General features: G+C 41.2%; 2 protein-coding genes across 4 annotated transcripts in view; one reads left to right on the top strand and one right to left on the bottom strand.

The window, feature by feature from the left end:
* Positions 1–25,656, top strand: part of MTMR7 (myotubularin related protein 7) — a 119,470-nt gene that overhangs the window by 12,779 nt on the left and 81,035 nt on the right. The window contains exon 1 of one of the 3 annotated variants that reach the window (XM_055349132.2): positions 3,220–3,562. The exons of the other annotated variants lie outside the window; for them this stretch is intronic. The gene's annotated coding sequence lies outside the window, so the exon portion shown is untranslated. Of the gene's footprint in view, positions 1–3,219; positions 3,563–25,656 lie in introns of those variants that run through there. 3 annotated transcript variants of the gene reach the window in all.
* Positions 379–3,176, bottom strand: LOC115935618 (suppressor of cytokine signaling 6-like). Its single transcript, XM_031014059.3, has one exon. The coding sequence runs from the start codon at positions 2,832–2,834 to the stop codon at positions 1,227–1,229; it is 1,608 nt and encodes a 535-aa protein (XP_030869919.3). The 5' UTR covers positions 2,835–3,176; the 3' UTR covers positions 379–1,226.

The following is a 25,656-nucleotide window of genomic DNA, read 5'->3' as shown; positions in this document are numbered from 1 at the left end:
AACAGTACTTACCTCTTAGGGTGATTCTGAGGTCTAAGCGTCTTAATAAATGTAAATCTATAGAATGGTGCCTATCACAATAGCTATAGTGTTATTTCAGGATTTTCTTTTATCAGTACTATCAGTACTATTGTTGTATTGCTCTTGTTAAAAATAATTGCAAAAAATAAATTCAATCTCAACAGTAAACAAATAAACATAAATTGATGAGAAACCGTACTTCATCTATAATTCTCAAGAATTTTTTAAAGGGTATTCCTCTGCCATAATAGCAGACACAATCCTAGAGAAAAGCATACAAACAGCATCAAAAATCTTTAAAATATATATAGAAATGGAACCAGAAAAGATACCTGAGAAATTTAATCTGAGGTGATATTTTTTTTTTCATCTAATATTTCTTTAATAATAATTCTAGTTCCATAGGTTTTCATGTTATGCCAATTTGTACCCGAGTTTAATTACAGAAAAGGCAACAATTTCTAATTTGATGGTATACACTTCTTTACAATTTTTTAATGTAAGGCCATTTATTAAAATAGACAAACTAGAAGATGAAAACGAAGGCAACAGAAAAACTCAACTTTTCACAACCAAAAGAATTAGCACAACTTTAGAAATAATTTAGAAAAAAGTGTTGTTAAAAGATATGTTGCAGATCTCCGTTCCATTACCCAAGATTATGTCAATTCACGATTCTAAATAAATCTTTTTAAAGTAAGAGATTAAAAACTCATCTTCAGTGTATATGTAAATTCTGTGTTTTATCACGCAGGTATGTTTATTCAACACTGTCTTTTGAAAATGGACCATTTAAAAAGACATAGCAATTTCCATTCTGTTAAGTTTCATTCAACTTTACTTAGGGTTGAATACACATGAAATGTGCTTTTAATGCATAAAAATCACAGTGGATAGCAGCAAAGGACTGGGCGGGGGGGGGCATTGAGGAGAATTTAATAATTCACATTGTGATTATTCTGCACATTGATGAAACATAATTCACACCTCTAAAACCTCAAGACTTCCCTTTTTTAAAGAACCAAAATAAACCCAAGACACCTTGCTGACACTTCCCCACCCCTAAACAAACTGATGACTCTTTTACACATAAAACTGAAATAGTTATGGCAGCAAAAGATTTTGATGGCAATGAAAAGTTTGTAAACTGTATTTCAATCTCTTGTTCTTATTCCCAAAGTGCAAGATGCAGGGTTCTCAATCTTTCAGTAGTGCTTCTCCTGTAAATAATCCTTCATTTTGTTTGGCAAAGGCAGTTTCTGAATTAAGTCTATTCTGGTATACTGACGTATAACAGAACGACACAGGTACTGCAACGAGCGCACCTGCATGAACCGGGACACTGGGTTGGTCAGTCTGACGGGGTAAGTTGCAGATCCAGGCAGCCGAGACCTTGAATAACAAAAAGCTCCATTTTCAGAGTCCCTGATTGAATGCTCAATTAGATCAACTATGGACGTATGTCCTTCCACATCTGGCTGTTCATAAAAGCTAAACCTACCATTTGAGTGCTCAATTCTAGTGTGAAGTGTTTTACCATGGGAGCGAAAGCTCAAGCTTAAAAGGTAACGGTCGTCAGAACTGTCCCGAACAAGAAAAGAACCATCTGGCACGTTTGCTAGCTTCCCTTCTGCCTCCCAACGTGTGATTGGTCCCCAGTACCATCCTTGCTTTGCAAGTTTTTTCAGCTCCTCTGTAAGGCTTGTCACAACCATGGGACCACTACTTTGCACTGAGTCATAAACTCTTGCAACCCCAGGAGCAGAGTTCGGATCAAAATTCAAATGACAGCGCATACTTTCAGCCACGTGGGCTTCTGTGCCAGTGAGTCCACTGAAGTTCCTTTGGATTTGATTATTCTGCATTGGAGGTAGCAATGGTGAGAGTGGAGGGACATCATCGTGACCCGCTCTCGGGCTCTGCAACATGACTCCCGTGGTGCCAATCAACAAGCCATTCACGGACTGATCCACAAAGATCTCTGGGGCGACAACTAGGTCCTGGTCTACCTGACTCTCATCCTCGGGGAAAGCGCGCCCTCCCACTTGAGGAGGAACCGCAGAGACTTCCATGGGAGAAGAGCTGTCCAGACAATAGCTCCGTGATCCTTCCAAAGGATACATCCCCTCATCTAAAGGCACAGTATACTGAATGTAGTCCTGAGGCATAAGTCCAATAACGACAGGCATATGTTCATCCAGGTGAAGATGCAGGTCTCCATTATGAGAAGCCGAGCTCTTCAGTGAATTGGCTTGCTCCTGGCACGTGGTCTCAGACTGGAGGTCGTGGAAATCCTTCCGGACGCCATTCAGGGCTGGACTCGGGCTGGAAGAGTGAACCAAGGCCTTGACTCTCACCTCCATCTTGATGCAGGTCTCTTCGGAGTTTGTGGGCCGCAGAGGCCAGGGCGTGGGACTGTAGTGATGGCTGCGGAGCGAGGTGGACCTTATCGGCCTCTGAGCTCTCACGCCTTTAAAGACTATGGGTGCTGAGGAGGAGGAGAAGGTGTCCTCATCGGCAGAGCTCCCAGAGGGTGTGCCCGCCTTGCCTTTTGACTTCTGTTTTGCAGAAAGCCGCCTTTTTAGCGTACCCATCAGGCTATCGCTTTTTGATTTGTTTTTTCCGCTTTTTTCATCTTCACCGTTGATATCGCAGCTGGCCATATCATTACCATAGCAGCTACCAAATAAGGAATCATCTTTTCCAAAGTCACTGGCTAGCGATGGTTGTTGTACTACCATGAAATCAGTTTCTTCTTTACTTTTATTCAAGTTAAAAGATTTCCGTAAGGTTTTAAGACTAATTTTCTTCATTATGACTAGTTACCTAATCCAAGGGATCAATATTTCTATCTGGAATATTATCCCCAAACATCTGGAGAGGCTGCAAGGCTGCATCTATGTATTTTTCCTGCTTCATTTAACCTTTGGAGCCATTTTCCGGAGGCGGCCCGGCTCCGCTTCCTCGCCCAGCGCCGGCGCGACTGCCGCGCTCGCCTTCTCCTCTCGGCAACTCCTCCTCCCGCCTCCTTCCTCCTCCTCCTCCAGGAGGGGCGCGCGGCCGCGGCGCCTCGGCCCGAGCGGGGAGCGGGTGCGGAGGAGCCGAGCGGGCCGCCCCGCGCCCACTACTCGGGCCCGCGGCGCAGGCGGGGCGTCGGGGCGCGCGGGGCTGAGGCCGGGGGCCGCGCGGGGCGGGGCGGGGCGGGGCGGGGGGCCGGGCACTAAGTGGGGGTTCCGAGGGGAGGGGCGCCGGGCCGGGGTCGTGGGGCGGACAGAGCGCGGAGCCCTGATCCCTTCCCCCACCCCCGCGCCCCCGGTGATAGAGATTTACACAACAATTTAAATACATGGATGTTTATCAGTTTTTTGGGTTTTTTTTTTGAGACAGAGTCTGCTCCATTGTATATGTGTACTATGTTTTCTTTATACATTCGTCTGTTGACGGCCACTTAGTTTGCTTCCAAATCTCGACTACTGTGTGAATAATGCTGCCGTAAGCATGGGAGTGCAGATATCTCTTGGCCATACTGATTTCCTTTCAGGTAATGTGATTCCTCCAGTTTTTTTCTTTTTGCACAGAATACATTTGGCTCTTCTAGGTCTTTTGTTGTTCTATATAACTTTCGGGATTTTTTCTATTTCTGTCAAGAGTGGCATTGGCATTTTGATAGGGATTGTATTGAATTTGTAGATTACTTTGGGTTGTATGGGCATTTTAACAATATTTATTCTTCCAATCCTTGAACAGGGAATATCTTTCCATTTTTGTGTGTCCTCTTTAATTTCTTTCCTCAGCGTTTTATGGTTTGCCTTTTATAGATCTTTTACTTAAGTTAAAGTGTTTCCTAGGTATTTTATATTATTTGTAGCTATTATAAATAGGATTGCTTTCTTGATTTCTTTTTCACATTGTTCACTGTTGGCATACATGAACGCTACTGTTTTTTGTATTTTGATTTCGTATCTTGCAACTTGACAGAATTCTTTGTCATTTTGAATCGTTTTTTGGTGGAGTCTTTAGGTTTTTCCAAATATAAGATCATATCATCTGCAAACAAGGATAATTTGACTTTTTCCTTTCCAGTTTGGATGCTCTTTATTTTTTTTTTTCTCTTGTCTGATTGATCTAGCTTGGACTTCTAGTACTACGTTGAATAATTGTAGTGACAATGAGCATGCTTGCTGTGTTCCAGATCTTAGACAAAAGGCTTTCAGTTTTTCCCCATTCAGTATGATACTAGCTGTGAGTCTGTTGTATATGTCTTTTATTATGTTGAGGTATGTTCCTTCTATCCTCAACCCTTGGAAGTTACCAGAGGCTTGGAAATACTGTCATCCGTTATTTTAAATTGATGATGCCCTAGCTCTGATTGCTTGATCAAACAGACGTGCAAAAGGAAAACTAATAAAAACTCTACACTTTCACTTCATAACCCCTTCTTTTTAACTTTTTGTTGCATCTCTTGATGTCTTATTGTACTATGTCTTGAAAAGTTGTAGTTACCATTTTTTATTGGTTTGTTTAATCTTTTATTGGTTATTTAATCTTTCTACTTAAGAGTAGTTCACACACCATAGTTCTTTAGGTTGGGACGTTCTTTGTAGTTATCCCTTTGAATATACTTTATATTCCCATTTCTTTCTCTACCTCCTCTTTAAGGCCAGTAACTCTTAGATTTGCCCGTTTGAGGCTTTCTAGATCTTGTAGGCATGCCTCATTGTTTTTTACTCTTTTGTGTTTTGTCCCCTCTGACTGTGTATTTTCAAATAGCTTGTCTTCAAGCTCACTAATTTTTTTCTTTTACTTGGTCAATTCTGCTATTAAGAGATTCTGATGCATTCTTCAATATAGCAATTGCATTTTTCAACTCCAGAATTTCTGCTTGATGCTTTTTAATTATTTCAATCTATTTGTTAAATTCATCTGGTAGAATTTTGAATTCCTTCCCTGTGTTAACTTGAATGTCTTTGAGTTTCCTCAACACTGCAATTTTGAATTCTCTGTCTGAAAGGTCACATACCTCTGTTTCTCCAGGATTGTTTCCTGGTGCCTTAGTTCATTTGGTAAAGTCATGTTTTCCTGGATGGTCCTGATGCTGTTGGATGTTTGTTGGTATCTGGGCATTGAAGAGTTAGGTATTTATTGTAGCCTTTGCAGTCTGGGCTTGTTTGTTGTCATATTTATTGGAACCTTCCAGGTATTCAAGAGCCCTTGGGCTTTAAGCGAACGTCGGTGGTGGCCTGCAGAAACCCCATGTTTTGCAGACTCATGGAGGTATTGCCTTGATGGTTTTATATAAGATCCTGAAGAATTATCTGGATTATCAGAGAGATAGTCTTTTTCTCTTCCTTTATTTTCTCCCAAACAAATGGATTCTTTCTGTGCTGAACTATCTGGAGCTGGGAGTGGGGTGACACAAGTACCCCTGTGGCCACCACAACTGGGACTACACTGGGTCAGACTGGAAGCCAGCACAGCACTGGGTCTTGCCCAGGATCCACTGTAACCACTACCTGGCTACTTCCAAAGTTCACTTAAGGCCCTAGGGCTCCACCATTACAGGTGGAGAAGCCAGTTAGGCATGTGTCCTTCCCTTCAGGGTGGCGAGTTCCCCCAGGCTCTGGGCAGGTCCAGAGATGTTGTCTGGGAGCAAAGGATTGGAGTCAACATCCTTAAAAACGTACCTCATGTTATATTCTACTGCAGGAAAGCTGGCCCTCAAAACACAAGACAAAGTCTGTCCTGCTCTTCCCTCTCCTTTCTGCAGGCAGAGGAGCCTCTTCCAGTAGCCACCACTACCACTGGATGGGGTTTCTGCAGGCCACCACCGACGTTCGCTTAAAGCCCAAGGGCTCTTCAGTCAGCTTGTGGTGAATTCTGCGAGGCTTGGAGCCCACCCTTCAGGGCACTGAGCTCCCTTCCAGCCTAGGGCAGGTCCAGAAATGATGTCAAGAGCCTTGGCCTGGAATCAGGGACCCCAAGGGACCATGTGATACTCTATCCTGCTATGGCTGAGCTAGTACCTGAGGTGCAAGACAAAGTCCCCTTTACTTTTCCCTCTGTTTTTTTCAAGCACAAAGAGTCTCTCTCCATAGTCTCCACAGCTGCAAATGTGCTGGGCTCCCCTGAAGCAGCATGCCTCAGTCTCACCCAGGGCCCACTGTGTACTACCTGGGTGTCACTGCTTATTATTCAGGGCCCGAGCTCTTTTGTCAGCAGATGATGAATGCCGCTAGGACTGGGTTCTTCTCTTCCATTCGGCAGGTTTCCTTCTGTCCCAAGGTGTGTCTAGAAATGTCATCTGGGAGCTAAGGCCTGGAATGGGGGCCTCACAACTAACTCTGCCTGATGTCTGATCCTTTTGTAGCTGAGTTGTTAATGAAGATGCAAGACAGTCCTTTTTACTCTTTGCTCTCCTCTCCTCAAGCAGAAGGAAGGAGTCACTTCCAGAGGCACTGCCTGGGGTTGTGAGAGGGGTGGCACAAGCATTCCCTTAGCCACCCCAGCTTGTGTCTCCCTAGGCCACATACTTCCCCAGTCCGCTGACTCTAAAGCCAGCCCAGCATTAGGACTTGACTAGGAGTTGCAGTCCTGTGTCCTGGATTGCCTTTCAGATTTACCGAGGACCTGGGAGCACTTTAGCCTGCAGTAGTGAGGCTTGCCAGAATTCAAGTTCTGACCACCGGGATAGGCAATTTCCCTCTAGCTAAGGTTGGTCCACATACTCCCTGAGCCCAACACATCTTTGCTTTGCTATGGTAGGGCAGCACTGAGTTGAATGCCAAGTCCTCAAGTAGCTATGCTCTCATTCCCGCAAGTGCACAGATTCTTTTTCCACGTAGGAGAAAGAATCTGTGAACTTAGTCACTGCCAGGGGATGGGGGACAGGTTGCCTCGGCAATTCAAGACTGTCTTTGTTACCCTTGTCAGTGCCTCTTTCAGCAATACAAAGTTAAAAGCAGGTACTTTAATAGCTCACCTGATTTTTGGTTCTTACGATGGTGCTTTTTTGTGTGTAGTTGTTAAAACTTGGTGTTCTTGCAGGCAGGATGATCTGTGGAGGCTTCTATTTGGTCATCTCTCTTTCCATCCCCATAGTTTCTCTGGAAATTTTTTTTTTTTTATAAACCGTATGTTGATATGATCAGCCATATCTCCTGATGGATATTATTATATTATTTAACATTGAATATTTTATTCTATATCATGTACATAAATATACTTATTTCCGGTAGTTTAATCTTTGTTCTTTGTCACCTTCCCCTATCATCTGTTAAGATTGAGGTCATAGACTCTAAATACATTTCCCAGTATGAGAAGAATGTTGTATTTAAAAGTATACTGGATGGCTCCTTTGTAATGTGAAAGATTCTGCTTTGCTTTTTCTGGTTTCTATGCTTAGGTGTTTACATCTGTTTAAAAAAGCAAACAAATATACTTATATATTTGGATACTTATGTGCAACACCACAACCAACCCAGTTTAAACAGTGGGCAAAGGACTTGAATAGACATTTCTCCAAAGAAGATATACAAATGGCCAATAAGTACATCAAAAGATAGCCAACATCACCAGCCATTAGGGAAATACAGGTCAGAACCACAATAAGATACCACTTTATACCCATTAGGATGACTATTACTTAAAAAGAAAGAAAGAAAACAACAAGTGTTGGCAAAGGTTGTGGAGAAATTGGAACCCTTGTGTATTGCTGGTGGTAATGTAAAATGGTACTGCTGCTGTGGAAAACCCTTTGGTAGTTTCTCAAAAAGTTAAATGTAGAATTACCATATGACTCAGCATTTCCACTCCTGGGTATATACCCCAAAGAATTAAAAACAGGGACACAAACAGATACTGGTATGCCCATGTTCATAGCTGCATTATTCACAATAGCCAAATGGTGGAAACAATCCAAGAGTCCATCAACAAATGAATAGATAAACAGAATGTGATATGTACATGCAATGGAATATTATTCAGCCTTGAAAAGGAATGAAGTTCTGATACATGCTACAATATGGGTGAACCTTGAAGACATTGTGCTAAGTGAAATAAGCCAGACAAGAAAAGGACAGATAATGTATGATTCCACTTACATGAGGTATATAGAATTCTTAGAAATGAAAAGTAAAATAAAAGTTATGAGGAACTGAGGGTAGGGGAAAATAAGGGTTTTTGCTTAATAGTTAGAGAGTTTTTGTTTCAGGGGTTGAGAAAGTTTTGGAAATTGATAGTGGCGATGGTTACACAACAGTGAATGTGCTTAATGCCGCTGAATTATACGCTTAAAATGGTTTAAAGGATATCTTTTATGTGTATTTTGTGACATTTAAAAAAAATAGGTTTCCTGGCCCATAACCACTGCTCAGTAAATACTTACTGACTGAATGAATTTGTAGAATGAACTAATACTTAATTTGGCAAATGTATATCAATTGTTAGCATGACAGTGGGTGGCATTGTGGGTCTGATGTCAGACAGTTAAAATTCTTACTCTGCCATGTATATATATTTTTGATTTTGGCATAATTAAAAAACTAACATATTTACATATTATAAAATTCATCATTTAAAAGTATACATTTAAGTAGTTTTTGATGTATTCACAACATTATGTAACCATCACTAACGTCTATGTAATTTCTGAACATTTTCACCACCCCAAAAAGAAACCTGGTATTTACTAGCAGTCATCCCTCCTTTCTCTCTCCCTACACCCTGGACAATCTCTAGAGATTTGCCTATCCAGGACATTTTATGTAAGTGGAATCATACAATTTATGGTCCGTTGTGACTGGCTTCTTTCAGTTAAGTGTAACTTAAGATTTTCAAGGTTCATCCATGTTGTAGCATATATCAGTACTTCGTTACTTTTTATTGCTGAGTAATATTCCGTTGCATGGATATACCCCGCATTTGTTTATGCATTCATCAGTTGATGGATATTTGAGTTGTTTCTACTTTTTATTGGGAATAGTGCTGCTATGAACATTTAGGTATAAATTTCTTTGTGTGTGAAAATATGTTATCAGTTCTCTTGGGTATATACTCAGGAGTGAAATTGTTACATCATATATTAATGCATGCTTAATCTGTTGAGAGGCTAACAGTTTTCCAAAGAGGCTGCAGCATTTTATATTCCTAACAGTGATGTATGAGGGTTCCAATATCTCCATATCCTCACCAACACTTGTTGTTATCTCTTGATTATAGCTATCTTAATGGGTGTGAAGTGGTATCTCGTGGTAGTTTGAGTTGTATGTACCTGGTAGCTAATTATGTTGAGCATCTTTTTATGTGCTTATTAGCTATTCATATGTCTTCTTTGGAGAAATATCTATTAAGATTCTTTGTTCATTTTTTATTTTATTATCTTCAACGTTTGTGTTAAGTTCCAGGTTACATGTGCAAAATGTGCAGGTTTGTTACATTAATAAACGTGTCAGAGTGGTTTGTTGTACAGATCATCTCGTCATCTAGGTATGAAGTCCAGCATCCATTAGCTTTTATTTCTGATGTTCTCCCTCCCCTCGCAACCCCTCTGACAGGCCCCAGTGTGTGTTGTTCCCCGTGATGTGTCCACGTGTTCTCATCGTTCAGCTTCCACTTAAAGGTGAGAACATGCAATGTTTGGTTTTCTGTTCCTGCATTTGTTTGCTGAGGATGACAGCTTCTAGCTCCTGTTTGTTTTTTAAATTGGGTTATCTGTCTTTTTAATGTTGAGCTGTAAATGTTCTTTATGGATTTGGGGTACTAAATAATTCGATATGTGACTTGCAAATATTTTCTTTCATTCTGTAGGGTGTCTTTCTCATTGTTATCTTTGAAATACAGGTTTTTAATACTAATGAAGTACAATTTATCTATTTTTCTTTGGTTGCTCATACTTTAGGTGCTATATCTAAGAAATTACTTAATCCAAGGTCACAAAGATTTACACTGTTTAGGTCTTTGATCTATGTTGAGTTAATTTTTGTATATGGTGTGAGATAGAGGTCCAAATGCATTCTTTTGCATGTGGAATTCCAGTTGTCACAGCAGCATTTATTGAAAATAATTTTCCTACTCCATTTAATTGTCTTTGTACCCTTGTTGAAAATTGATTCTTTATAGATGCTTGGATTTATTTCTGGACTCTGAGTTCTAGTCCTTTAATATCTTTGTCTATCCTTAGCTAATACCACACAATCTTGATTATTATAGCTAGGTGTATGATCTTGAAAGCTTTGGTTTTCTCACGTATAGCTTGTTAGAGACTAAACAGAATACATTTAAAGCACTAAATAATATGGCACATAGTACATTTTAGCTGTTTTCGAGTTATTTTTATAATCATCATCATTGCAAAAGGATGTGGCCACAAGTTTGTATGCTGAAAGAACTTCCATGAAATTTGAGAATAAAAAGAATTTTCTAAATCCAAACATTTCAGTTGACCTACTCATTCACCTCCCTGCTGCACAATGAGTTTCAATATTTTTTCCTCTGGAGGAACTCTGCAAAGAATGCCTACCTGTAACCCAACTCTAGTTCACACCCAGACTTTGGAGCATATTGTTCTTTAATAAAAACATTGATCTCGTCAAACACATGGATTTTAGGAAAGGTGTCAAGTTTCGCTCAGGAAGCCTCTGCAGTGGCCTATGAGGCAAAGCCTCAGTGACATCGCCCTAGATTCCTGAGAGTCTTTTTGGAATGGAAGTATGGAGAAGAAAGTGGGAAACACACTTTGGCTTTTTAGTGGAGGAAAGTAAGAGGGTTACATTTGTGCTGCCATGAAAGCTTTAAAAAGGGATGCAATTTTAAGGCACTGTACATCTTGAAACATTTATATGCTTGTAAGGAATGATAAAGACATGAAACTGTAACCTCCTATGTAAGTCTCCTTGAGCCATTATTTATTTATTAGTAAATTTTGACATTTCCCTATTGAACTCACATTATTAACTGATTAGGTTTGGTTATCACTTCTGTCTTACATCTGGAGGAAAAACAGCATTTGGAATGCTTGTTTTCACAGATGTACATATATTTTCTCATCCTTATTTAAAGCTTATTTTTATTGCTTTTTTTTCCATTCTGAACAGGACAAGCTGTGAAGTATGCTTGAAATTAAACCTCTTGACCAGACACCCAAGATTCCGTGACTTTGTCCGTGTGATGGTTCAGTTTTATATTCTTATACTGCACTCAGAGGGAGTCCAAGAAGCTCATTTTGTACCATATTTCTTAGGCCAGGAAAAGTCTAAACTATTTTTCCTAGTGCCCTTTCCCCTGGTGGACAGCTAGTTGAAGCCTCTGGGAGTAAAAGTACTTCCCAGGACATAAACCCAACCCTTCCTCCCACAAGCATTTAAAATGGTTTAAAAATAACCCCCACTTAATGTTTTGTGGCAGGCTATGACAACTTTATAAAAATTGTATGTTTACTTTTCTCCTCTTTTTCATTTATTAAAACACTGCTTATCATAGATTCCCGGAGAAATAAATTTATTGCCAAACTGTGAAAGTAAATTTTATTCCTTAGGGCATGTAGCAAAGCACACATTATTTAGAAGAAGGTACAGTTGAACTGTGCAAGTTGCGGTGAACTGTTCACCCAGTTTGAGTAGTGGTAGTTTAAGGAAGGGATTCTGCCTTTTAAGCTAAACGGATAAATTTAAAGACACTATTGATGCATATATCCTTTCACTTGTACATTCTGGAAGTATTCCTTGAGTGCTTTCTCTATGCCAGATACTGTTTTAGGCCCTGGAGATCCAATGGTGAATAAGACAGACAGTGGCCCTAGTTTCATGGAACTTACAGTGTAGTAAAGAATTAAACAAAAATAATATTGCAGTTCTTGAAAACATATATATGTCATCATTGTAAGCTAAGATTTTGGAAAATCTCCCATTTTTAAAAGATTTTTCCCAGATCCTGCCACCCTCCCCCTGTAAACTTTCCGGTTGCTTCCTACCCTACTCAGAGTGAAAGTCAAAGTCATAACATTGTCCCGGCAGGCCCAGTAGAGGTCCATCTACTGGGCACCTCATCTCCTACTTGTTTCCCCTCACAGATGCTGATCCAGAAGTCCTCACGTGCTCGTAGACCCTTGACCATATCCACCTGTTCCTGCCCAGGGTCTTGTCATTTGTTGTTCCCTCTGCCTGGAATGCTCTCCCCAGATACCCCAATGGCTGGCTCTCTCACTCACTCTGGTTCTCTACTGAAATATCTAATTATGTTATTAGAGAACACTTCCCTGGGCACCTGATATGGTCTGGCTTTATGCCACCACCCAAATCCCATCTTGGATTGTAATCTGAATTGTAATCCCCACGTGTTGGGGGAGGGACCTCATGGGAGGTGACTGGATCACAGGGGTGGTTTCCCCTTACTACTCTGGTAAGTGGTAGTGAGTTCTCATGAGAGCTGATGATTTCATAAGGGGCTCTTCCCCTTTCATTCTGTACTTCTCTGTCCTGCTGCCTTGTGAAGAACGATGTGTTGGCTTCCTCATCTGCCATGATTGTAAGTTTCCTGAGGCCTCCCCAGCCATGCAGAACTGTGAGTCAATTAAACCTCTTTCCTTTACAAATTACCGAGTCTTGGGTACTATCTCTATAGCAGTGTGAGAAGGGACTAATACAGCATCCTGCTGGCCCTCCTCACCCAACTGCTTATCCTGCTTTAATTTCCTCTCTAGGAATCTTCTGGCACACATACGTGGTGATACAGTTCCACCATATCTTAGCCAAATTGTAATCCCCAATGTTAGAGGTTGGGCCTGGTGGGAGATGGTTGCATGATGGGGGTGGATTTCATATGAATGGTTTAGCACCATCGCCTTGGTGCTGCTCTTGTGATAGTGAGTTCTTTTGAGATCTGGTTGTTTAAAAGAGTGTGGCACCTCCTCCCTCACTCTTTCTTGTTCCTGCGCCCACCATGTGAGAAGCTTCACTCCCCCTTTGCCTTACGCCATGATTGGAAGCTTCCTGAGGCCTCCCCAGAAGCAAAAGCCGCTCTGCTTCCTGTACAGCCTGCAGAACCACGAGCCGATTAAACCTCTTCTCTTTATAAATTACGCAGTGTCAGTTATTTCTTTATAGCAGTATAAGAACAGACTAGTACATGAGGGATTTCTTTTTTTTTTTTTTTTAAACATATTCCCTGTTTCCATGCTTTCCCACCTTCAAGCAGAAGGTACAAACTCCATGTGAGCAGTGACTTTATCTTCCCAATTCATGTGCCCCCAGCACTCAGAACACTCTATGTCTGGTACAGAGTAAAGGTGCACAATAAATATTTGTTGTATGAATGAATAAAGGAAACGGTTTAATGTGACTTGGTGTCGAAGCTTCAGTATCTTTCAATATCTTTCAACAGACATGTGTTTTTTTCTCCTCCAGTATTCTCCATTTTAGTTATATGGCCCTACTTTTCACATTTGCAGATGAAGTTTTGTTTTCTTTTTTCCCCGTCTCTGCTCTGTTTCCTGTATGTGCAACATCTTCCACAGCTGAATCTTTCCTAACTTCCTGTCTGAAAAGTCAAATTCAATAATAAAGGATTCTGGGTTAATCATACTTAATTCTACCTACAAGCCATCAGATAATTTATTTTTACCATAGTACTGTTAATTTTCATTCATTGAACAAATACTTAACATCTGTGCTTGGCATCAGGCTACAAAGATAGGCAAAAACATTAGTGCCAATCTTCAAGGATCCTGCCATCGAGGGTTGCTGTGATGTTCTGAAATGTGATCATTGTTGTTTCAGGAAGCCAGTAAGCCAAGGACCATGTGTCCCTTTTCCTTTCTTCCCACAGTTCTAGTGTGAGTGTTTGCCTAGCATTGTTCATTGTGCTGCAGGGAATATTAGGAATAAAATAACTTGGGTTCCCATGAGAATATGATTTTGGTAATGGTTAGAGTGTACAGTAAAGATAGCGTGTAATGAAGTAGTGTAGGATAAGTAGAAACCAAGTAGTGATCAGAGAGGTCACAGCAATTCAGAGGACAGTGAATGATCCCAGTGGACTGGGGTAGTTGAGGAAAGGTGTTATTAAGGAGGTGGATCTTGGGTGTCAGGCTGGAGGTGAGTGTGTTGCGCTTGGTGAGTGGCAGTGTCCTTTTCTTACTGTTCTTGGTGACCTCAGAGTGCACTGTGACAGGCAATCATGCAGCTTTGCTTATTGGGCCTCAGAAGAGGCCTCCACATCATTGGCTCTGCAAGGCATTCTGCTTTATACTCATTTCCCAGAGTGGGAATGATGGACACTTTAGGGCCGGACTGTAAGAGGAGAAAGAGAAAAATATGGTGCCAATTATGCAGTCTGTCCTTGGGGGGCTTCGAATCCGAGGAGTGAGGCATGGGAATGTGTAAATGAGCTGGAACCTGGCCTTGGCCTGGGTGGACAGAGTGTACCCCTTCGTCCTCTGGCACTGGTACTTGCCAGGGGTTGGTGGGAGGGAGAGCATGGGACTTGGGTCTCTCTGTGCCTGGGCTTTCTCCTCCCTTTGGTTAGTAAGTTCTATTTGGCACAACTTGCCCTTGGAAAAATGTTTCCCCATAGTTCCCAAAGAGCTATATAAGTAGATGGTTTCGTCCTTTGCTGTTAGTGCCTTTGTCAAAAATAGGTCAAATTCAGAATCATTTTAGAATTTTAGAAATATTGTTAAAGGAAAATCATAATCAAATAAGCCTTTGACTTCCTGTATTGCTTCAAAGCAAGGTCTTATTCTCCCAATACTAGTATATGTTTTTAAAATGACTTTATTGTTTTGAACCCAACTATGTTTAGTAGGTCATTCCATACATTTACTCTTTGGGATACAAAGCATCATGTATTCACTGAGTTACAAAGAACCAGCATCTGTCCTGAATTTATTTTTCTTTTAAACTCTTTTTTCTTCTTTTTCTCTTCTTTATGCTTGCTGAAAATGGTATTTTTGGTTGGGGTTATTTTAAGGTGGTGTTGAAATAAATCCTGGGACTTTGCTCTTGTTCAACAGTGCATGTTCTTTTAAGCCTACATATCCAGGGTCATCCTACCAAAATAAATTATATGGGCCCTTTGCAAAATTCTCAAGTGCCTGAATTTTTATTTATGAGCGTTGGCTGCTGGCATAACGTTTGTAATTTCCCCTGAGCAAAAATGGGCACTTTTTTCTTGTTCTGCCTTTTCTAAGAATTTCTATCACTCTTACTTCTTACGTAGCTATGGCTGTGTCACTATTTTAGCTTGTATATTCCCTTAGGGGAATTTTTAAAATTTCCTTAAACGTCAGTCAAATCTACTGTTTTAACAAATGTGTAGGTAGATGGAACTCAACAACCTGCCCATTTATAAACACTCAGGCTTATCCAAAATCATCAAGATTTTTTTTTACCTTGACCTAAACTAGATACAATAATCCTTATCTGAATAGCAAGTGTGGGTGATTTATTTTTCTCCTTTTAAATGCAAATTTCTCAAAGCATATTTTTCTCTGATCAGTATAATTTTATGTATAGGAATTAGAGATTTTAGGTGGCTCCAAAATCTGTAGAAATGTGTGTATGAAGTACCCCATTTCCCATGTGGAGGAAGGACTTAAATTTTCTGTCAAATTGGGAAATAGATAGATTCTTCACTTGGGACACCGATATATTAACAATCCTTCTGACATGCATAGAATTACAAGATCTTTATTCATTTTTAATGTCTTTCTCTGCAACCAGCATAACAAAACAGTCTAGATATATTCATCCTTTCCCCCTTACTTTACAAAGTTGTATCAAGATTACTGGGGTGAATTTTTCTACCAGTAGCTCCCCCGGGTCTGTCTAAACTTCTTGGATTGTGAGTATATTTGAAACTGGGTCTTAGTCTTCAAATCTGTACCTCCGTACTTCACTTAACCTGGCTGAAACTGGCTCTGTCCAGAGTTTGAAGTATGATGATATGGGCTGTCCAGGCTAAATAGATATTGGTAGAGGAAGAAACAGATGCTGGTACATCAGAATGCCTGGGATATCTGGGATATCAGAATACCTGGGATATCTTCACATGCATAGATGCTGGTACATCAGAATACCTGGGAAGAATGATCAGTGATATCTATCATATGAGACTGGTGACTGCTTTGGGAATGAAAGGAGGAACCTGTTTAGCCGGTAAGGTGGGGCCAGGTTGTGGAAGGCCCGGTTAGCAGCAGCGGGGAGACACTGTAGCTCTGAACAGAGAGTGACATGATCATGGTGTATCTAGAGTGACTACTGTTTGAGTGCCAACCTGGGGACTAGACTGTGTGGCAGGATGTGCTGGGCTTTGGTCACCCATCATCTACTCTCCCAGGCTCCCTCTGAGGAGCCATGCCTGCTCTATGCTCAGTTTGTATGTTTTTTTGGTGTGTGGCATACTGCCAATCCAGCTACCCAAATCATGTCATTTCATGACCACACTGAATGGTTTAGGGGTAAGCGTGTGACCAAGTGAGATGCAATGATACTTGGCTTGGGCTCCAAGAACGGCAGCTGGTGCTTTTCTTCATGGCCATGGATGTGGCAGGAGATGGGACAGGGGCAACTGGAGCCATCATGAGCAGAGCCTGCTGAGAGCCAGCACTGAGGGCCCAGCCAAGAGTTTGAGGGTGAGGAGCTGAGTGTTTTCAGCCCCCCTCCCCTTCTGAAGCCAGCCCTATCTCTGACCTTTGTAGACGTATGATCCAATAAAAGCCCTTTTGGCTCAAGCCATATGAGGTTGAGATTTCTGTCTCTTGCTCCTATAAGAGTCCTAGGAGATAGAGGTGGAATCAGATCATCTGTGGGCAGTATTACCAGTTAGGAACTTTTTGTTTTGTTTTTGAGACAAGGTCTCACTCTGCTGCCCAGGCTGCAATGCAGTGGCATGATCACGGCCCACTGCAGCCTTGACTTCCCCGGCTCAAGTGATCTGCCCTCCTTAGCCCTCTGATTAGCTGGGACTATAGGCATGTGCCACCATGCTTGGCTAATTTTTTAAATTTTTTTGGTAGAGACAGGGTCTCACTGCATGATCTGGACTGGTCTCTAACTCCTGGGCTCAAGCAGTCCTCCTGCCTCAGGCTCCCAAAGTGCTGGGATTACAAGTGTGAGCCACTGCTCCTGGCCAGGAGAGTCTGATAAATAGTCTGGGTGCCTGGCACAGAGCAGGCACACCACAATTTAGCAGATTTAATTAATTAAATTAAAAGGGCTTAAATTGATGGGCAGCAGCTGTCTAATTTTCACAAGGTTCTTTCACAAGTAGCTTGCTTTGTATTGTATTGACTATTAGGCCATTCTCACATTGGTATAAATAAATATCTGAGACCGGGTAATTTATGAAGAAAAGAGGTTTAATTGGCTCATGGTTCCACAGTTTGTACTGGAGGCATGGTGGCATCTGCTGCCGGGAGGCCACAGGAAACACAATCATGGTGGAAGGTTAAGAGGGAGCAGATACTTCTTACATGGTAGGAGCAGGAGCAAGACAGAGACAGGGTAGGTGCTGTACACTTTTAAACAACCACATCTCCTGAGAATGAACTCACCATCGTGAGGACAGTACTATATTAGTGTGTTCTCATGCTGCTAATTAACACATACCTGAGATTGGGTAATTTATAAAGGGAAGAGGCTTAATGGACTCACAGTTCTATATGGCTGGGAAGGCCTCACAATCATGGCGGAAGACGAAGGCAGAGCAAAGAGACTTCTTACATGGTGGTGGGCAAGAGAGAAGGCTTATGCAGGGAAGCTCCCTTTATGAAACCATCAGATTTCATGAGGCATATTCACTATCATGAGAACAGTCCAGGAATGACCCAGCCCCATGATTCAGTTACCTCCCACCAGGTCCCTCCCACGACATGTGGGGATTGGGTGAGCTACAATTCAAGATGAGATTTGGGTGGGGACACAGCCAAACCATATCAAGTACCAAGAGGGATGGTGCTGAGCCATTGAGGAGAAACTGCCCCATGATCAAATCACCTCCCATCAGGCCCCACCTCCAACATTGGGGGTTACAATTTGACGTGAAATTTGGATGGGGACACAGATCCAAACTATATCAACTATGTTAACTGTGTTTTTGAAATAACTTAGTTTCACAGCAGAATGCATTTTTTGAAGAATTAATTGTTTTAGGCAGCTTGAGAATAGGATTCTTTGCATGCCTCCCAGATATATCCCTGTGTGTGCATCCCACCAGCATTTTTTCTTCCATTATACCAGAGGTATCTAAGGGATTTCATGAAAGGCAGAGTCTCTGTTTCTTCTGGTTATGTGTCATATATTTTCTTGGATTATGCTCAATTCTTCTCTAATCTCTGACGTTTGAATAAAATAGTCCTGGGAAAAGACTTACAATGGTTTTATAGCTGTAGAAAGATTAAATACTCCTTTTGGAAAAACAGCTGATGTTATTTCTCTGTCAAAAGGCTGAATTTAAAAACTCCTGAAGCTTCATGGTTACCACCTTTTGTTTCAGTAACTTTATGTAAATAGGAAAAAAGTGCTTTCTTTTTAAATTGGAAAAACCAAATGCCTTTTTTCTGTAATTATAAGAGATCGTGGCAATTCTACATTGTTTGGAGAATTTGCTATAGCTTTAGTTTTTCTTCTTGTATGTCAGAGTACTTTGCCAGCTATAATTGGGTAGTTTATATTTTTTGCATACTCTATTGTTTCTGTGAGTTTAACACAGGGGAAGTGAAGTCGTGGACATGAGGTGGGAGCAAGAAGTAAAACTCTGAAGTCTGTGTTATGGATATGTTTGTTAATAATTATTTTATTTATTTATTTATTTTTTAGAGATAGGGTCTCACTCTGTCATCCAGGCTGGAAGGCAGTGGCACGATCATGTCTGACTATAACCTCAAACTCCTGGGCTCAAACCATCTGCCCACTTCAGCCTCCTAAGTAGCTGGGCCTACAGGTGCCTGCCACTATGCCTAGATATTATTTTATTTTGTGTAGAGATGGGGATCTCATCTTGTTGCCCAGGCTGGTCTCGAACTGTCGGCCTCAAGTGATCTTCCTGCCTCAGCCTCCTAAAGTTCTGGGATTATGGGTATGAGCCACTATGCCCAGCCAATAACAATTATTTTTTAATAACTAGTGAGATGTATGCTTTTTTCCCCTCTCTCACACATGCAGTTACTTACACATGGGATCATTTGTTCAGGAACTCTGAACTCCAACTTGAAACATCTTTTTTTAGCAACCATTATACAGACAGTGACACCTGCCATAAATAAAAGTGACTTGAGAATTTCTGTATGGTAGATGTTTCTATAATTACTGCATGGCTGGTTAGAAGTGGGGCTTGGTTCCTGCATGCTTCCTCCAAAGCTGCAGGAGGCCTTTGCACCTTTCGATGTGGAACATGCTGGTGCACACTTCAGAGCTCCGCCCAGAGAATCCCTCGACCACCGGGAGAACCGGGTCTTTCGGGGATTTGCCCCTCCAGACAAGAGAAATGAGCAAGCAGGGAGGTCACATGGCCAGCCAAGCTGGTCTGTACCAGATACCAAATCTTTTAGCTGTAGCCAGCGCATTTAACTTGTTAAACAGATTCCTCTCTAACTGAAATCTCAGGGACGATGGAGGAGAGACTTGTGAGCCAGGATGTTTTTCCTTAATTTGCAATATTAGACCCAGACTGAAGTGGTCAGGTATGGGAGAGATCCAGGGAAGTGGATCTCTTCTGGTTTGAAATCTGGCTCTGCCACTTTCTAGATGCGAGGCTTGGGCAGTTGATGGACTTTTCATGCCCTTCAATTTTAGCACCCGTGAAATGGAGTAACCATGTCTTTGTCTCAGCTAAGGTTAGAAATAGCATATGGATAATACCTAGCACAGTATCTGATGCTCAGTAGTTGTGTGGTCAGTGGTAAAAGTATTTTCATTGTTGTTACTACCCTTCCTCCTCTTGCTCCCTCTGCTTGAGGGAAGGGTTAAAAGGAACGCACCACAGTTATGCTGCCTCCTTTGCCGTAAGCTTTTCTGAAAAATTCATCCTGGATTGCCTGGATTTGGCATCAGGACTTAGTTAAGTAGGGACTGAGAGGGTGGGCACTGTTTAACGGTAAAACTGATGCCCAGAACCATCCTCCCAACCTTGGTATCTAAGAGCGGCTCCCTTCCCTGGGACCTTCCACACCCCCAGGTGGTGGATGTGTCTTATCTGAGCTGCCAGCAGGCCCTGGGATCCTGGTCCCCATATCTTGGAGGAACACCAGCCGCTCTCACGACATTCTGTCCTGACTGTTTGGTGCCCTGTGAGTGCTTCTTACAGCCAATGCCCTGCGCCCTCACTACATTCTCCTAATCACTGTGCTAATTACTGCACAATGTAATAGAACTACATTAACTGTTGTGTATTTTAAAGTGCAATATTAATGTTCATTTTTGTGCTTTACACCTGCACATTTTGTGGCTCATATAACATTTCTACTCACAGTGGAAGAACATTGAGAAAAAAAGGACTCTGCCTGAATTTTTAGCTTCTCATTACTGTAGTGGTCTCAAATTTTGTTTCTGCACAAGGTCTCCTTATCACTCAGGCATTTTCTGACTAAGGGGTGCGTATTTCATTTGAGACACTAAGATTGTTCTGCATGCTGTGTAGCTTGAATATCAACATTAAAGATTGCAAAAAGAAAAGAAGATGGATGGATGGATGTGCTAAATAGATTTTAAAATAAAGTCAAATGAAAGTCTTTATTTTTAACAGTACAGCAAGACACTTCATCAATTCAGTTTTAAATCCAAATGATAATTAATTATGAGAGATAGAAATAACTCAGGAAATGTTACCAAGTGCTCTAGGGTTTCTAGCCAGTGATTTCCTAACTCCCCAAGAGAAGCAAAAAAGAAGCAGAGCTCGAGATGGGGAAGGAATCTGGAAAATGAAAAAGAGCCACTGTGGCTGGGCAGCTTGTTCCTCCAGGCTGGTGGGCTTGGTGCCCTCGGCCTTGGGATGCTTATCACAGTCCTTTGGGACCAGAACACTGGATATCAGTGCAGCCTCTGGGCCAGCTTCAGAGGCTGTTAGAGCATCATTGCTGCTGTGGCTGATGCTTCCTTTCCTCAGTAAATCACAAAAGTCGTGTTGGCCATCCAGGTTACTGAGTGACTTAATTTCCAGAAAATTTAATATTGAGTCATTATTGTATGCATTTTCACTGTTGCCATTTTGTATCCTCATAGGTAGTCTATGAAGTACCACTGGGTCACAGCTGCAGTCTGCTAGGAAGGAGAGAGACATTAAAGACCCTTTAGATCCCTTACAGAAGTCAAAATGCAGGGATAATGTCTAAACTGCCTGCTCCCAGCAGTTCAATTTCAGAACCAGAACCAGAGCCCAGGCCTCTTGACTCACAAATAATTTTCTTTTCATGTTGGTAGAGTTAGAAAATGTCATGATACCAATTTTAGCACAACAAACTATTTATCTAGCTGCTTTTCTTAGATTAGAACATAAACTTGTCTTTGGTTTTGGCTGCTGCAGAGATTTTGATTTCTCTCTATTAAACAGTCCCTGGATCTCTTCCCCCAGATGATTGACAGTGATCTGGAGCCTGATTTATATGGTTTTGAGGACTTGGTCTTTGGCCTGAGAAAAGTCGGTAGCCAGTGCCACTGCTTTCTGTCCTTTTCAGTGACTGGCACCCCGGCCCTGCACTTTGGATTCCTCATCCTACGGAGCAACTTTACTTACCCAAGTAGTCTGAGATGATTCTGGAACCCTGAATGTTCAGCAGTTCAATATTTGACCTGCAGGATAGAAAGACCCACATTCTACTAAGATTGAAATTCGAAGGTGGCACAATAGAGGATCACTGAAGAAAGGCTCTGTCTCTCGGTGATTTATGAGGTCTTCCTGACGCCCAGGCAGTGAAGGGAAGACCAAGGAGGACCTATATTGGGCCGCCAGTGTGGCCTCTTCAGACCTGGAAGTGCGGTGGTGGGGCCCAGGGTTTTGACTGAACGTTTTCAGCCTTGGCCTAGAAAAGATGATGAAACCCTTTTTGCCCCTCAGTCTAACCCCAAGAGAAGAAGGACAGGAATTCAAAAAAGCCATTAAACTGGGGCATAGTCTTTTCCATTGAATCTATAAGATTCTTGAAGATAGACAAAGACGCTACCTTGTTCACCCTTTTGCTTTTTTTTTGCAGAACCTGACACAGTGCCACACATAGGCATCTTTTTGAATGGAATTAGTTGTTTAGTGTTCTGTCTCTTTTATTAGTTCTGAGAATCCCCAAAGTCTGCTAGTGTCAATCTTTGGGCTCTTGTATCCATTGCCAAGCTTTTTGTTTTTGGGTTTATCTAAAAGAATAATATTGTCATAGTGGTTTGTGAATATAGTTTTACAGTATAATTTTGTCTTAAAGCATTCTATTTTCAAATACTAATTTCATGTATAAGATTTCTTACAATAATTATTAACTGACTATGCTAAACATATTAATTTTGAATAATAATTTTACAATGACCTCAAAGGCATTTACAAGTGCCCACCACAGCCATGGTGAAGGATGAACGTGGCTTTGAAGTTAGACAGACCTTAGCTCTAGCACGGGTGTCCTGCCCTTTGAATGTGAGGATGTTTTTGCCTGTCTGTGGGGGTGGATATCATGAAAATTATGCATGGTCCTTTTTTTTTTTTTTTAAGCTCATCAGCTGTTGTTAGTGTATTTTATGTGTGTGGTATGGCCCAAGACAATTCGTCTTCTTCCAGTGTGGCTCAGGGAAGCCGAAAGGTTGGAGACCCATGGTGGCCGGGCCACGCCACCTGTTCCCTGCAGGATCTGGGAAAGTTTGTCAAGTCTCAAGTTCAACAGAACTATGAAATGGGGATTATGCAAGAACCTGTAATTCAGGGGGTTACTGTGGGGATTAACTTGAGCTCAGGTATATAGAGTGTGCAGTGCAGTGCATGGATGTCGAATATCGAAAAATATTTGTTATTGTTTTTATTGTTATTTGGTGATTTTTCATAAACAAACTGACAACTGGGGTTGGCCTGATTCATAGATATTGGTGGAGTTCTTTGAAATGCCCCAGTTCTCTTTTCTTTAGAAGTCCAAAGCTTTCCCCAGAATTTCTGCCAGTTCCCATGGAGGTTTGCATTTTCACAGTCTCCTCTGGTGTAATCATTTGCTGCTGAATTAGTTCACGTTGCAGATCGACTCACCACCCATTTATGTGTCATTGCCTTGTGACACAGCTCTTCCTTAATTACCTAGCTCTTCCTTAATTACTCTCCCCTCCTCCAAACCATCAGTGCGTTATGGTATATAGCCAACTGTTCTGAAGATTTTGGCAAAGGAAGGGTTGATACTGCAATGAAACGGTGCCTTCAGACAGTTTAGATTAGATTTGTTCACTCCATCCCTGGAGATTATTTCCTGTGGTGCTTCACTACCTAATTAAAAAAACAAAAACAAAAACAAACAAACAATCAAAAAACCCCAGAAACACTTAACATGAGGTATAGGCATTTTTCCCAAAAGACTAACAGTGCTTGTGTTGGATTATGGTCCTAGGGGTGATTTTCTTTTCTTCCTGTTATATTTCCAAATCTTTAAACATTAAATAAAGAAGTACATGTTTCCTAGTTTTAAAAAGGCAAGTTCTGAAAGCTGGGGGCGAAAGTTTGTTAGGATTGGAGAAGCAATATAAGCAGGATAAACAAATCTTTGCTCAGCGATCCCCATCTCCTTCTAATCCTTTAAAATGTATTTCTCAATCCGGCCTAATGGAGTCATTTTGTTTCCCGTGTGTATCACAAGTGCAGATGCCCCGGTTGGTAGCACTAACAGGCATCTTTCCTTCAAATGTCTTGACGTGCCAGTTGCTTCTGAAAAGCTAAGGTGGCTCTTGCTGCTCCGGGGTGGAGTTCGAGTGGTCAGACTATCTGCTTCTGCCCGCTCAAACCCCACTTTGGCAAAGAGTGGTATCTACTTTCTCAGTGCCTGGGAGTTGACACCTCAAGCTGCTCTTTCATGGCTTATGATCCTCATGCTTCCAGGACCCCTCCTGCTAAGACCACCAGTGCTCCCATGTTCCTGAATCCAGTGGGCCAGTTACAGTTCTTGCCTTACTCCATCTCTCAGCAGCATTTGACATAGACACTCCTTCTCTCTTAAAATACTATCTCTGCAATCCTCTTGACAGCAGAATCTCCTGATTGTCCTCCTGCCTGTCCATTTCTTTGTTTCTGTGCTTTTCTGATTCCTCTTCTTCATTTAGACCTTTAAACATTGGGCTTTCCTCAGATCTCTTCTCACTCTGCCTGCTCGCCCTGGGTAACCTTTTTTAGTCCCATGGCTTCAGTTATTATCTTTTATGTGCTAAAGACTAAATTTATCGCATTTCAACAAATCTAAGACATCAGTGATGCTAAGAGGCAGCAAGATTTTATGAACCACAAAAGAAGAAAGAAGCGCTGCCAATGAAATGACACAATAGCTTCTTACACATGAGTCATCAGATGTGTCCCATTTTTAGAAATACCAGAATGTAAAAAATGTACATCCAAGAATTAATAATATATTGTAATATCTTTTGCATAGATTTCCATAGCCTTTTTTAGAGTATGAATACCTCGTATGTCTTAAGCATAGTGCTCCTGGGAGCAGGCAAATGAGTTGCAACAATTTTGTTTTGAGAAGCTGGTTGTTTCCTTAGTCTTAGCTCTCCCTAAGTATAAAACTGGCCTTATTACTTTGTAGTATGTACAGCATATATGTATAGATGAGACAGAATTAAGTTAGCCCAACGGTAAGGCTGAATTACTGAGTCAGTGGGTCTTCAAGATGGTGCCCAAACTCTGAAATTTATTTCATTTTAGATCGTTTTCAACCTCTTAGTATAAACTGTGAGGTGGTCCCTGAACAGTGCCTTCTGACTTCATAACGTATCTAAGACAACTGAATTTTAATTTTTATAATTCATTTTTAATTGTTAGTATCTCTGGGAAATCATACTGTTGGTGTTCCCCTCCTTATTTCTTTTTTCCCTCTCTGTGTCTTCAAAATTGCTTTTGACAGCTCTGGGACCTGTAGGAACTATTGCCAAATTTTGGAATGTAACTTTCCTGCAGCAGCATCCAAAGTTAACAAAAAGACATGGAAAAATCCCATCTCAATGGCAGTATTCTAATCTCTCAACATGTGCGTACCTTAGTCTGCTCCACTGAGCTTTTCTAAAAATAATTTAAGTGATACAGCTTCCTCTACTTCTGTAGGGAGAATAATCCATATCAAATATTTTTGCCTCAAAGTATTATCTTATGCTGAATATGATTATCTCAATAAAGTTTCTATCCCCTTATTTTTCTCCTCCCATACTTTCATAATATCTTTATTGTAGTTAGTTTAAAATAGAATGTTTAATGATAAAAGTTTAAGTAAAATATCCCAACCATATGAGAATTTGGAAAATGCTCCCCTTAAAAACTTACAAGTCAAAGAAGAAATAAAAACTGCCATTATAGACCATCTAGAAAGAAGAATGAGGATACTATGAATAATATTCACAGGATGCAACCTGAGATATACTTGGAGGAAAATGATTGAATTTAAAAACTTTTGTTATTAAACAAAAAGAATGACAGTTAACAAACTGA

Source organism: Gorilla gorilla, chromosome 7 (assembly GCF_029281585.2).
Source record: "Gorilla gorilla gorilla isolate KB3781 chromosome 7, NHGRI_mGorGor1-v2.1_pri, whole genome shotgun sequence".
NCBI classification, from domain to species: domain Eukaryota; kingdom Metazoa; phylum Chordata; class Mammalia; order Primates; family Hominidae; genus Gorilla; species Gorilla gorilla.
This window is presented reverse-complemented; position numbering and strand designations above follow the sequence as displayed.